This window comes from Lampetra planeri, chromosome 1 (assembly GCF_965212315.1).
Source record: "Lampetra planeri chromosome 1, kcLamPlan1.2.h2, whole genome shotgun sequence".
NCBI classification, from domain to species: Eukaryota; Metazoa; Chordata; class Hyperoartia; order Petromyzontiformes; family Petromyzontidae; genus Lampetra; species Lampetra planeri.
The window spans coordinates 19457147-19470584 of record NC_136107.1 but is presented as its reverse complement, the minus strand read 5'-3'; the positions used below and the strand labels follow the sequence as shown (position 1 = coordinate 19470584).

Genomic DNA, 13438 nt, shown 5'->3' with positions numbered 1-13438 from the left:
CCTGGGTCGTTCCGATCAACGTGAGCCCATATTTGGCCAAGTGGGATAGAAAATACTTAGGATCAAACGACCAGCAACAAGTAGCACTATATAAGTTGTAATCGGTAATAGTAAACACTTTCTTGACTTGAGCAAGGTTATTGTAACAATGGAAACAAGCAAAGAGAGAAATTTGTGGCCTGCAGTGCGGTGACGAATGTTGGGTTTTTTTGTTATTTGTCCAGTGTGGTGAGTGAGTGAGTGTGGATGAGTGAATGAGGATCAGTGAGTCGTGAGTGAGTTAGTAGGTGAGTGAGCGTTGTTGTATGTGTGTATATTGACCTTCTTTCGCACCGTACGTAGCCAACCGTGCTTATCAGAGGTGTGGGGGAAGAACAACAAACTTAACACAAAAAGCAGTTTAAAAAAAGTAGTTTTCAATCTAAATTTAAAAGTGATAACAAAGCGACTGACCGCCGCTGAGCGTGTGAGTGACCTAATGAGTAGTGGATCAGCAATTAACCAATTAACATGAAGTCTCTCGTAATGTAATGTGCCTGTGTGCGTTTATACCTGTGCGCATGTCTTTGTGTGTGTGCGCATGTGGCGAGTGGTAGTGTAGTGGTTAGCACGTTGCGCTATGACCTCAGTGGCCCGAGTTCGATTCCTGCTCACGGCCAACACCACAGTGACGATTATCTGAACCGGCTCTAGGCCTCCCCTAGGTCGACCCTGCCTCAAATGAGTACCTCGTGGGATTCGTAAACATTGCCACTAGGGAGACAAAGGTGGCTGGGTGTGGTGCCTGGCCCCCACCCCCTCGTGTGCCATGCTAGCCTTCATAGGTGCTCGCTAACAGCACTTGCTCCAAAACTTCTGTTCAGGCTATACGGATGATCTTTTTCTTTTGTCAGGTGTGGCGATATCTTGCAGTTTCGACACAGCACCTGGTGCTGATCAATGAGCTTCCTCCAAATCTAGACATCGTCATTCTGCAGCACTCCCTAGACAGGCAAGTATCAATACCCTACACACACATACACTGGCACCACACGCACCGCACTGCATACACACATTGCACTGCACACACATACACACTCACTCACACACACGGGGATGCGTGCGTTCACAGACGCTACCTCTATGGAGCTGTGCTGGACAAGCCGGGCTCTTGTGTGGGAGACAAGAAGAAGATGGAGAAACTTGGAGGCAGCCAGCAGCTAGGTTAGTACATCGGGGGGGAATGGTGGCAGGGAGACGGGGGGCTCCTACAGCAGTGGCCACATGGGTCAGTGTGTAAGTAGTGTATCTATGTTGAACTTCATTTGCAACGTACATAGCCAACCATGCTAATCGGAGGTGCGGGAGCTAATTGGAGGTGCTCGCTAACAGCACTCTTACTAAGTCTGTAAAGGGATGTGATATGGCCCAGCTGGTAGGGCATTCACCACTTGTTGCAGAGGTTCACGGTCGGAATCTGGCATTCTGCCCTCGTTAACACCGCAGTGTGCATTTACCATAGAATACTATGCACCATCTGCTTCACTCGCAGTGGATGTCAAAGATGCCATAACATCATTCGCAAGAGTCGGCAGTCTTGTGCCAGCGTCACGGTCCAAATTTGTCAAAATAAAAAATTAACCGCAAATTATTCGTTTGGGATTACACATAGCAACGCTGCCCCCTACTGGCAAACTAATGCCCACATGGAGGCCAGATGCTGAGTCGTATTGTGCTGCACAGCTGCCACTGGGAGTGCTGCTATGGCTACAACAGCAGCAGTGTGCATGCGGTTCACTCTGTGTGTGTTATAGGTGCTACTTGCTAACAGCACTTGCTCCAACAGTCTGTTAAGGTTATATGGGGGATCTTTGTCTTTCTGTATCTATATCTGAGTGTGTGTCTGTATCTATATGTGTGTGTAGCGTCTCGAACGCGTGTGGCTCGAATACAGGTCAAGGCTACGGAGTTGGACTCACTCCTGTGCAGCACACGGGAGCACAGGGAGAAAGCGCAGCAGAGTTTTCTGCAGCAGGAGAAGAGAGAGACCCACACAGTGACTCTCACACACACGCACAGATACATAAACACACAGAGACAGAGAAATAGACACAGAGACATATACACACAGACCATCATAGACTCACAAAGACAAAGAGACAGACACATAAAGACATATACACACAAAGACATAGATACAGAGAGACATAACACACACAGAAACATAGACACATAGATATATAGACATGGACGCGCAGAGACATAGACACACAGATACAAAAAACAAAGATACTGACACACAGAGACATAGAGACAGAGACCATCACTCACACACACACAAAGAGGCATAGACACATAGAGACATAGATAGATACATTAGCCAGGTTTAAATAATATCTCTGTAAACGTGACAATTATTTTGGGTGGTGGAGGGCTGATCACAAGAATTTTGGTATAAAACCACCACGTGAACTAACCCAAAAATAATATGGATCACTGTGTGTTCTTAACTCTATTTGTTTCCAGGCTGTATTTGTTTATTTTCCGGTGTAATGCGTTTTCTTGTCATTTACAGATTTCAGATGATGACAGGCAGCTGCAAGAGGATCTGGAGGCCATCGTGGGTCGAACCGAGCAATACCTGCAGCCAGTGCTGGCCCAACTGGGAGTGTCTGCACTCGGGTAGCGCTCCCTCTACTCGTGGTCATCTCGTTCTCACTGCACTGTCTGGGCCTTCCTCCTCCACTTCTGTCTACAGGAGAAATCGTCCCTTGATGGATGGCAGGGTGGCGCAGTGGTCGAACTCGGGCCTCACTGCAACAAGGGCCTGGGTTCGATTCCTGACTTGGGTGCCTTTTCTGCGTAGAGTTTCTATGTTCTCCCCCTGTTCTGCAGTCTGCGTGTGTGTGAATGTGTGTGAGTGAGTGAGTGAGTGTGCGAGTGTGGGGAGCGATAGTGTAGTGGTTAGCGCATTGTTCTGCGAGCCCAGCAACCCCAGGTTGGTTCCCGCTCACGACCAACAACAGGGACGATTGTCTGAACCAGTAATGGGCCTCCCCTAGGTCGACTCAGCCTCAAATGAGTACCTGGTGCGATGTGTAAACATCGCCACTCGGAAGACATCCATTTCCATGCTGGCATTAATAAGTACTCGCGAACAATACTTGCCCCAAAAGTCTGTTAAGGCTATATGGGGGGATCTTTGCCTTATCTTTGTGAATGAGGAAGATTGTGAAGTTTTTTTTCCTCCTCTGTTCTGCATGGGTTTCCTCCGGTTTCTCCAGTTCCTCCCGTAGCTAAAAAACACCCAATGTAAATGGTATTGGCCAAATATCTTAACACTAAACAACGTATACAGATTACTCAATTTGGATTACATAAAGCGATATCATCTCCTTCTGTTATAAACTTGGCAGGACCTTCTTTAAAAAGAGTCTTGAGACTCAATGAGGCTTTCTTGGGTAAACAAGCTTCATAATAAATTAAAATATAACAAAAATAGAAATACGTAGACACATTGTTAACATGTACATATGCACAGATGTGTGTGAAAACACGCACACATGGACACGCAAACCTAAATACACACGTGCACAAATACAAAGATCCCCTGTATAGCCTATTACAGACTCTTGGGACAAGTACTGTTAGTGAGCACCTATTAAGGCCGGCATGGCACACGAGGGGTTAATTGGCTAACACAACGCCCGGCCGCCTTTCTTTCCCCAGTGCTGATGTCTACACATGGCACCGGGTACTTATTTAAGGCTGAGTCTAGTCGCTCGATCTAGGGCAGAATTATAACCGGTTTTGTATATTCGACAGTGATGTTGGCCATGAGCGGGAACTAAACTCGGGAAGCCAGTGCGCTAACCACTGCACCACTGCTCCCCCCCCAACACGCACGCACGCAGGCTTGTGGACCCTGTAGGGGCGGCTGTGAGCGCTCGCTGTCGAGGTGGAGAAAAATCAACCGGAGCCAGCGCTGAGCAAGGTGCCTGTGTGCCTGTCTTTGTGTGCGAGTGATGTCTATCTTTGCGAGTGCATATCTGTGTACCTGTGTGTGTGTGTGCATATCTGTTTTTGTGTGTGTGAGTATGTGTGTCTGTGTGTATCTGTATATATATATTTATGCATGTTGAACTTCTTTTACACCGTACGTAGCCAACCGTGCCAATCGTAGGTGTATCAATGCATGTCTCTCTCGCTCTGCCTCTGTCTCTCTCCCTCTCTGTGACTGTGTGTGTGCGAGTGTGTCAGTGAGTCAAATTACAAGTGTGTACTTGTGTTTTCTCTCCATCCCTTCCCATGTGTTCAGCTGCTGCCCCAGCTGCCCCCCACCTCATCATCCTCGCCGATCTGCATCTCATGCAGCTACCCTTGGAGCTGTTGCCCGGGGTGGTGGGCCACCCCAAGCTGTCTCCATTTCCTGGCCGCACCCCCAGCGCTGAGAACCCCATGGCTGACATGGAGCCTCCTAAGGCTCCACAGCTCCAGCCCCCACCACGCTCCATGAGCCGGGATTTCTCCTTGCAGATCCTGCACGGCCGCTGGGTTCGTGCGGCCTGTGATAGTGGTGAGTGTGGTGGTGATGGTGAGTGTGGTGGCGGTGATGAGGGTGCTGGTGGTAGTAAGTATGGTGGTGGGGAGCGGTAGTGTAGCAGTTTGCACGCTGTGCCACAAACCCGGCAATCTGAGCTCGATTTCCGCTCACGGCAAACACCAGTGACGATTGTAGGAACCAGTCATGGGCCTCCTCTAGGTTGATGTGTAAACATCGCCATGAGGCAGAGAAATGCAGTCGGGCGTGGTTCTGGCATCCCACCTTATCGTGTGCCAATTGAGTAATTTGCCAGTAAGTTTGCAGCATTGGATGTTTGGCCAACATCAATAGATAACATAGAGTTGTGACTTTGTGTCACTTGCTTGTCAGACTACGAGAGAAGATTATGGTTCACCACGTGGTGTGTTTGTATCCCATCATAGAGGAGAAGGGGGACGAAAAGTCTGGGAAGGAAGAGAAGGCAAGAAGCACGCGCAAGCCCAATCCGGTAATTGATGCTTACATACGTACGTATATGTTTAACATAAACCATCAAGCGAACTCTAGTCATCCTTGCAGTGGCTTTTGGCTAGTCATCGAACATAGATGGTCACTCCATCGCATGCTTTCTCTGAGTCTGAAGACTCGTTTTCAGAAGGGTCCTGCCAAGTTTTCGCAGTTGGGGGGGTGGGGGGGGCGACGTTCCTGTGCGTAATCCCAATTGAGTAATTTGCAGGTGTTTTTTTAGCAAGGAGATGTTTGGCCAATGCCAGGCATTCATTCGGCAGCCACAGCCAGACCCCACCAATACGAAATCTTGAACTTCGATCCCACGCCAGTGCCGGGGATCCAAGTTGATCGACAGGTGGGGGGAGCCCCGCCCCTATGGAGGGGAGGGGTAGAGCGACCCCCCCCGACCCCCCCTCCACCCCCCCATATCACATTGCCCCCACCACCAGAACCTTTCTTTAGCACCTGCATCAGGAAAGATAAGGCGTAATTTTCCTTAGCCAGGCGAGGTTTGCGTGTCACGGTCGTATAATGCGGCACGGTTATTTGCATTTCATGTTTGGTTTTTCCGTATTAGCCAAGTGTAGACACGTGGCTGAAATTATGCACACCCAGAAGGTGTGCGGCCGATGGATGGTGTAAACAAAATGTATGTGGAGAGATACAGTATATATATGCAGGAGACAATTATCAGTTTAACTATTTGTTTGAAATAATAGGTGATGATGCATTGGCAGTGGTGCACAAGTGCAAATAGTTATTGAGGAATGCGTTTAGTGGTTTGTTATTTAATTTAAATATACATTGGCACTCTCACATGACTGATGGCAAGGGTGCGTGCATATGTGCTCTGTGGCAGGTCTCTGTAAGTCAACCCGTGCCGCCTCACTGCAGCATTGTGGAAGGGCAAGGGCTCAAGTGTATCCTGACAATGCTGCCCACACAACAACATCCACCGCTGTTCACCACTAAGTGGCGGTGACGTCAGCACGGCGCTTGTGCCACACTGACCCACACACCACAATAACCCTCAGCATGGTTGGAGGAAGCAACGAGTGAAGTTAACGGGAACAGTAACCTCGGTATTAGCCGTAGAAGAGTGGTGAGGAAATAACTGACCGCCAGTAAGCAAGTGACTGTCGTCAATCAGTGAGTGCTGGATCATCAACCATCCGGACTGTTTATTGTCCTGAGCGACTGGTGCAGATATTATCGACCCACATGGACACACACGGGAGGCAGGTATGAGGCGGAGGCACAGTGGTAACACTTGTCCTTCACAGCACGAAGGTCCTGGGTTCGATTCCCAAATCGGGCACTTTTGTTCGTGGAGTTTGTACGTTCTCCCCCTGTTATCTAGCGTGTGTGACAGTGTGAATGAGTGAGATTGAGTGTGTGCGAGTGAGTGAGTGTGTGGGAGTGAGAACGAGTGAGTGTTTGGGGTTTTTCCTTCCCTGTTTTACATGGGTTTCCTCCGGATTCTGCGGTTTTCTCACAAAGCAAAAAAACGCAATTACTGGTATTATCCAAATATCCCAATGCTGAAAATATACCTGTAAATGAATCATATGCGAATACACGTAACAACTTTGCCCCCATTGTGTCTGGCAGACTGTGATAACTGCTGTCTCTGTGTGTGGCACACTGTGATCACCGCTCTGTGTATAGCACACTGATCACCACTCTGTGTGGCACACTATGACCACCACTGTGTGTGTGGCACATAGGCAGCAATGTGGCACATGTTTGGACTCGCATTGTGGACTCGTCGTGCGCCCTCACGTCGCGATGGGAGGGGCTCGCCCCCTCAACAGGGCCCCCCAAGTGAGTTCCCTCCCTTTCACTTTCTCTCTCACTCACTCAATCTCCAGTTCTCTCACACTGATTCTCTCACTCATTTCCCCTCATGTGCATGCTACTGTGTGTGGTGCTGTGTGTTGTGATGGTTGCAATGCTCTCCGTCTTTGTGCGGTGCTGTGTGCAATGTGACCGTGCTGGGAGTGGTGGCGCAGTGGTTAGCGCACAGTGATACAAACCCGGCAGCCTGTGTTCCGTTCATACTCACAGCCAACATGAGTGGCAAACGCCTGTGATGGTCCTAGCCCCTCTAGGTCGACTCGGCCTTCATTGAGTGACTGATGCGGTATGTATTAAACATCAGAACTGGGGACACAAAGGCACCCCATGTCATAGCACTTGCCTCAAGTCTGTCAAAAGCTATATGGGGGATCTTTGTGTGTGTGGTGGAGCAGCGCTGCCCAGTGTGAGCGACTCGTATCTGCAGCGAGCGCGCTGCTCCTCTGCGCTCCCAAGCGTTTCCTCTCCTTCCTCGCTCCGGAGAAACTCACCTCGCTGAGCCTCAACAGTAAGAACCATCCTCCACAGAGACACCCACCCCCACAGAGACACCCACCCCCACAGAGACACTCCCCCCATAGACACTCACCCCCACAGAGACACCTACACTCACAGAGACAAAGACACCTACAGACACCCACCCCCACAGAGCCACTCACCCCCACAGAGACACCCAGTCTCTCACACCATCTCTGTGTGTTCACGTCAGTGACATGGCCCAGCGGTAGTGCGTTTGCCGCTTGTTGCAGAGGTTCGCAGTCCGAATTCAGAAGGCCGCCCTGAGTATTACTGCGGTGTATATTAACTCTGTAATACTAGGTGCCACCTCTTCACCATGGACATGAAAGATCCAATTACTTAACTAAAAAGGAGTTGGCCATTGTGTGTCAGCGTCGTGGTACAAATTTGCGAGAAAAAAAACTGATTGGTCCACACCAGAGACAGCTTACTTTAGAGCCTAGTCTCAAACAGTGTTAGACCAGAAGACGCCAGAAGTCGAAAGCTGTTCGCCGTCTCTGGTGTGGACCAATCAGTTTCAAAGACAATGCATATACTCTCAGAGCATGTTTTTTGTTTGTAATTTCACCACAAGTATCTGTGGTTGATGCAGACATGATTCCTTGCAAAAGGTTTCAGTTTGGTGTTATAACATCTTAACACCTATTCTTGGTTCTTTAAATCTAAATCTTAACACCTGTTTTGTTGCAAAAAAAAAAGGAGAAAACCTATTCCTATATTTTGACACTGGCAAAGGAGGACCCATGATACTCAACTGCTAATTACTATCTCCCCATCCCTCTCACCCTCCTTTCCTCCCCAATACCTCTCCCACAGAGAGCCCTCTCGTGCTGCTTCTGGATCAGACACTGGTGGGCAGTACGGCTTTCAACCCTGACAGCACGCTCGCCCTGGAGAGGTGCCACATGCAACAACAACAACAACCGCCATTCGCCACTAAGTGGCGGTGACGTCACAACGACGTTTGTGCCAGGCCATGTGCACCTTTGAGGCCACGTGAAGTGTCGAACGCCCGCTGGCAGGAGGTCACGGGGCAGACCCAGGTGCTACGGGTCGACTGACTGAGATGACTGAGATGACTGGCTGATGCGCCACATACACACACAGAGACACCAACACTCACTCACAGTCACACTCACTCACACACTCAGCCACACACACACCCACACACTCACACACAGCGACACTCACTCGCACACCAGCACAACTTTTCTCTAGCCTGTGCCACTCACACACTCACTCACCCACACACTCAACTCACTCACCGACCCAAACACTCACCCAACAACAACAGCTGCCGCTGTTCAGCACAAAGTGGTGATGACGTCACAGCAGGCTAGATGCACTTTAAGGCCACTTGAAGTGTCAAAGACTCGCTGACAGGAGGTCACGGGACAGGCCCAAGTGGCAAATCTGTGCGGACCTTTATCTTTGTGTGCGTGCAGGGAGCGGGCCCTGGGGCTGCCAGGACCATTGCTGGGAGCCATAATGTTGAGCCTGGCTGGGGCCCGTGCTGTGCTGGCTCCACTGTGGCCTGGCAGAGCTGGAGGGATCGGTGCCCTTGAAAGAGTTTGTGAAGGTGTGTGTGAGTGTGTAAGTATGTGTGGGGAGCGGTAGTGTAGCGGTTAGCGCGCTGCGCTACGAACCTGGCGACCCGGGTTCGGTTCCCGCTCATGGCCAATAGCAGTGACAATTATCTAAACCAGTCCTGGGTCTCCCCTAGGTCGACTCAGCCTCAAATTGAGTACCTGGTGCGGCGTGTAAAACATTTCCACTAGGGAGACAAAGGCGGCTGGGCGTGGTGCTGGTCACCCACCCCCTCGTGTGCCGTGCCAGCCTTCATAGGTGCTCGCTAACAGTACTTGCTTCTACAGTATGTTCAGGCTCTACAGGGGATATTTTTTCTATGTGTGTGAGTGTTCTTTTGAGTGGGGGAGCGGTAGTGTAGAGGCTAGCACGCTGTGCTATAAACTTGGCGACCCAAGTTCGATTCCCGCTAACGGCCAACACCAGTGACGAATATCTGAACCAGTCCTGGGCCTCCCCTAAGTCGACTCAGCCTCAAATGGAGTACCTGGTGTGGTGTGCAAACCGCCACTGAGGAGACAAAGGTGGCCGGGCATGGTGCTAGCCACCACCCCCTCATGTGCCATGCCGGCCTTCATAGGTGCTTGCTAACAGCAATTTCCCCATCAGTCTGTTAAGGCTATACGGGGAAGCTTTGTCTTTGAGCGTTTATCTGAACCGGTCCTGGGTGGACTCAGCCTCACTTGAGTAGCTGGTCCAATGTGTAAACATCGTTACTTCACTTGGTTAGACAAAGGCAGTAGGGCGTGGTGCTGGCCACCCACCCCCTCGTGTAACATGCTGGCCATCATAGCTGTTCAATAACAGCATTTTCCCCAACAGTCTGTTCAGGCTATACAGGGGATCTTTGTCTTTTGTGATCGTGTATGTGTGAGTATGTGAAAATGTGTGGGTCTATGTGACGTGTGTGTGTGTGTGTGTCTTGAGTGGTCCAGGTCATTCTTGCAAATGAGACGATCATGATCTCTTGAGTTCTGGCTAAACAAAATAAACTTGTGTCTATTGGCTGTGTGGAAACTGCCTGGCCTATTGCTCTACACGAAGCACTCGGTCTTCTTGGCCACAGCTATGCCCTCTCTTATCTTGTTTGCCAGTTTAAACCATTCAGGTTTAACCAGACTGGATTGTGTAAGGAGCTCACAGACTCTTGGAAGATCTGGACACAATCCCATCAGTGAGCTCGTGTACTGCACCTGCCTTATTAATAGGTGCTCGCTAACAGGATTTTCCCCAAACGCTCTGTGTGGACGATACAGGGGTCTTTGTCTTTATGTGTATGCAGCACTCGTGTGCCGTTACGACGCATAGGTGTTCCCTTAACAGCACTTGCCCCAGCAGTCTGTTCAAGGCTACGTGGGGATCTTTGTCTTTGTGTGCAGCACTGTTGGTACGGGGGATGTGTTGTGGTCAAGTGGCTCAGCTCCAGGCTGGGTCCCCACTCAGCGGTGACGCAGGCGGCCCCTCTCGTCCTTCCACACCCAGCGCCATCTCGGGTAGCTCCTTCCTCCTGCCCCCACAGGAGCCCTGTCCCCCTCCCCGTCCCTATGTGGAGACCTATCAGGGGTGGTCTTTTGAATAGCCTGTGTCAGACCGCAGTGATAATGACATGATAATTATTTGATTTTGAGAGAGCAATCTGCATGCCGGGGGTGGCTCAGAGCACTATACACGGGATAAGTGATTTGCATCACATCTGACCTCAAATAATTCAACCCTCTGTGCCAGAGGACCCACAGATGCAGATATCACGGAGCTACCTCTGAAATACCTTCTTCAAAGTGACACTCTGGTCCACACACAGTAAAGGGCAGCGCTTTCACACCCCCTATGTACATAACAGTCAAACAAATACGTTTAATTCTCAGAGCTGTAATTTCTAAAAATGTAGTGCAGAGTGAAATATAATGGGTTTTTTGTGCGCATGAGACAGATAATTCAAGGCTCAGTATGCGTACTCCTGTGTGTACCTGTGTGGACCGGTGTTTACCTGTCTGTGCGTGTATTGTGTGCATGCGACAGGGAGTTGCTGGTCTACAGAAGAGGGCCTGGTTCTCTATGGGCTGCCCAACGTCGTCATCAGATGAATGTCAATCATCTCAGCATCACTTTTTTCAATCTTAAGTCGCTAGATAAGATACAGCTTCAATGTCATAATCACCATATTACTAACACTATGTTTACCCAAAGAAGCCTCACTGAGTCTCAAGACTCTTGTTAGGAGGGTCCTGACATGTGTGTAAAGTAGGGACCGATGTTGCTATGTATAATCTCAATTGAGTGATTTCCAGACAACCCACAGGAAACCCATGCAGAACAGGGGTAGAACGTACAGACTCCATTCAGAAAGGCCTCCGAGTCTGGAATTGAACCCAGGTCTTTCCTGCTGTGAGGCATAAGTGTTCCACTGTTCCACCCCAATCATCCCAATTTTGCAGTACCCTCCTGAGAAAGAGCCTTCATACTTAGCGAATCTTTCCTGAGTACACAAGCAAAATAATAATAATAAAAACAGGTGTTGCAAGTCATTTCCATGAATCAATGCCAGGTCACACCATCCACTTGCATTGCAAGACAAAAATTCCACTTACAGCCTTTCACAGTCTGTTGAGGCAAGTGCTGTGAGTGAGCACCTATAAAGGCTGGTACAGCAGAAGAGGGGTGGGGTGGCCAACACCACGCCCGACCACCTTTGTCTCCCCAGTGGTGATGTTTACGCACCGCAGCAGGTACTCATTTGATGCTGAGTTGACCTAGAGGAGGCCCATGACTGGTTCGGATAATCGTCACTGGTGTTGGCCGTGAGCGGGAATCGAACTAGGGTCGCCGGATTCGTAGCGCAGCGTAGCGCTAATCGCGACACTACCGCTCCCCACACTTTACATTGCATACACACACACTCCTGTCATATCTGGATATCTGGATCTCACTGCACTGGATAGAATTCATCGCAAAGGAATTCGGGTGGTTGATGATCCAGCACTCACTAACTCACTCCAGGCACTCCCTCACCGATGATCAGTCACGTCTTGATCACACTTCCATCGATGCTGTATTCTGTTTTATTTTATTTTTTTCATTTTGGTGACCCAACTCTTTCTTGCAAATGAGACTCATCCTGATATCTGGAGTTTGCATCCGGTTAAACAAAATAAACTTGAGTTACTCTTACTCAGGTTACTGTTCACGTGAACTCCACTTATTGATTTCTCCACCCATATTGAAGATTCTAATCCACATTATGCAACCACCACGACACTGCAGGTCACAACATCACACTCACCCGCTCACTCACTCATTCACTCATCCACCCACTCCCTAGGCAACTCATCTCACTACAAGTTAAAATACTTATCTTTTTGCTTCTTTGGAATTCTCCTCCCATCGTCTCTTTTCTTCAGGTCTTATAATAACCTTGCTTTTTTCAGGAAATGTGTTAATTGCCTATTACAGCAATAATTACCTATTACAGTAATAATTACCTATTATATCTTGATGTGAAGCTTTCGTGACTGCAGGAATCTATACTCATTGGTTCTCTCGGTAAAGTCACGTGGGTCAAAACATAATTATTTCTCTACCTACATGACTTTACCGAAATAAGCAAAGAGTATAATTTCCTATTATAGCAATAATAATCTATTACAACAATAACCTGCTGTTTGTTGCTTGTCGTTTGATGTTTTGGGCTTTGTGGCCTGTACTCTACAACTTGTGTTTAAAACAACATACAAACATGAATGCACATGGCGCACACTAAAAATTGCATGCTGTGACACATGTTGCTAAGCTTAAAAGTTTCGTATAATATTGAAATAAATAATGTAAAGAATACGTCTCCATAATCTTTGGGTCTTCCGGTGAAGTCACGTAGGTATAAAATAAAATAAATCACGACGTTTTGGGAGCAACACAAGCGTCCGTCATCAGGTGGGAAGGCAAATTATCATGTTAATGGGAGATCGGTGAGCGGCCTCCACAGCGCGCACACTGAGATGGCTCTGTTAATGTGAGAGATTAGCATGTTAATGGGAGATCGCAAAGCAGCTACCTCGAGGTCAGCGCGCGAAGTGGCTGTGTTAGTGTGAACATGTTATTGAACAACTAACATCGGAAGGTGGTAGGATGGGAACATCACAGCCAGCTATGACTTAAACTGCTTGATAACAACCTTCCAATGATTGCTCAGTTTGTACCTATCTGCTCGGTTGAAATTGTGTCTGTATATATGGATGGCTTCATGAACGAATATTTGTTGATAGTGGGATTGCAAAGTACCTTCGTCTTAGAGAAATAAATTTCGTGTGAGCCCACCGCATTAAAACAATGATCAGCCATGGCCGAGGTATTGGTCCTACCGTGTTTCAGATCTGCCTTATGTTCACGAACACGGTCCGAGACATGTCGCTTAGTTTCCCCAATGTAACTCCTGCCGCAGACACAGCT

The 13438-nt window shown here is 48.7% G+C and overlaps 1 protein-coding gene across 1 annotated transcript in view; it reads left to right on the top strand.

Annotated features, from left to right (window-relative positions):
- The window catches only part of CFAP46 (cilia and flagella associated protein 46), a 67146-nt gene extending 54320 nt beyond the window's left edge, over positions 1–12826 (top strand). Inside the window, exons 46-60 of the mRNA XM_078602248.1 lie at positions 894–991; positions 1112–1203; positions 1905–2035; positions 2555–2661; positions 3894–3973; positions 4298–4555; positions 4966–5030; positions 5892–5952; positions 6239–6274; positions 6760–6856; positions 7285–7397; positions 8225–8306; positions 8854–8987; positions 10375–10488; positions 11015–12826. Coding sequence (XP_078458374.1) covers positions 894–991; positions 1112–1203; positions 1905–2035; positions 2555–2661; positions 3894–3973; positions 4298–4555; positions 4966–5030; positions 5892–5952; positions 6239–6274; positions 6760–6856; positions 7285–7397; positions 8225–8306; positions 8854–8987; positions 10375–10488; positions 11015–11079 — 1533 coding nt within the window. The 3' untranslated portion in view covers positions 11080–12826. The remainder of the gene's footprint in view (positions 1–893; positions 992–1111; positions 1204–1904; positions 2036–2554; positions 2662–3893; positions 3974–4297; positions 4556–4965; positions 5031–5891; positions 5953–6238; positions 6275–6759; positions 6857–7284; positions 7398–8224; positions 8307–8853; positions 8988–10374; positions 10489–11014) is intronic.
- Positions 12827–13438: the final 612 nt, after the last annotated feature.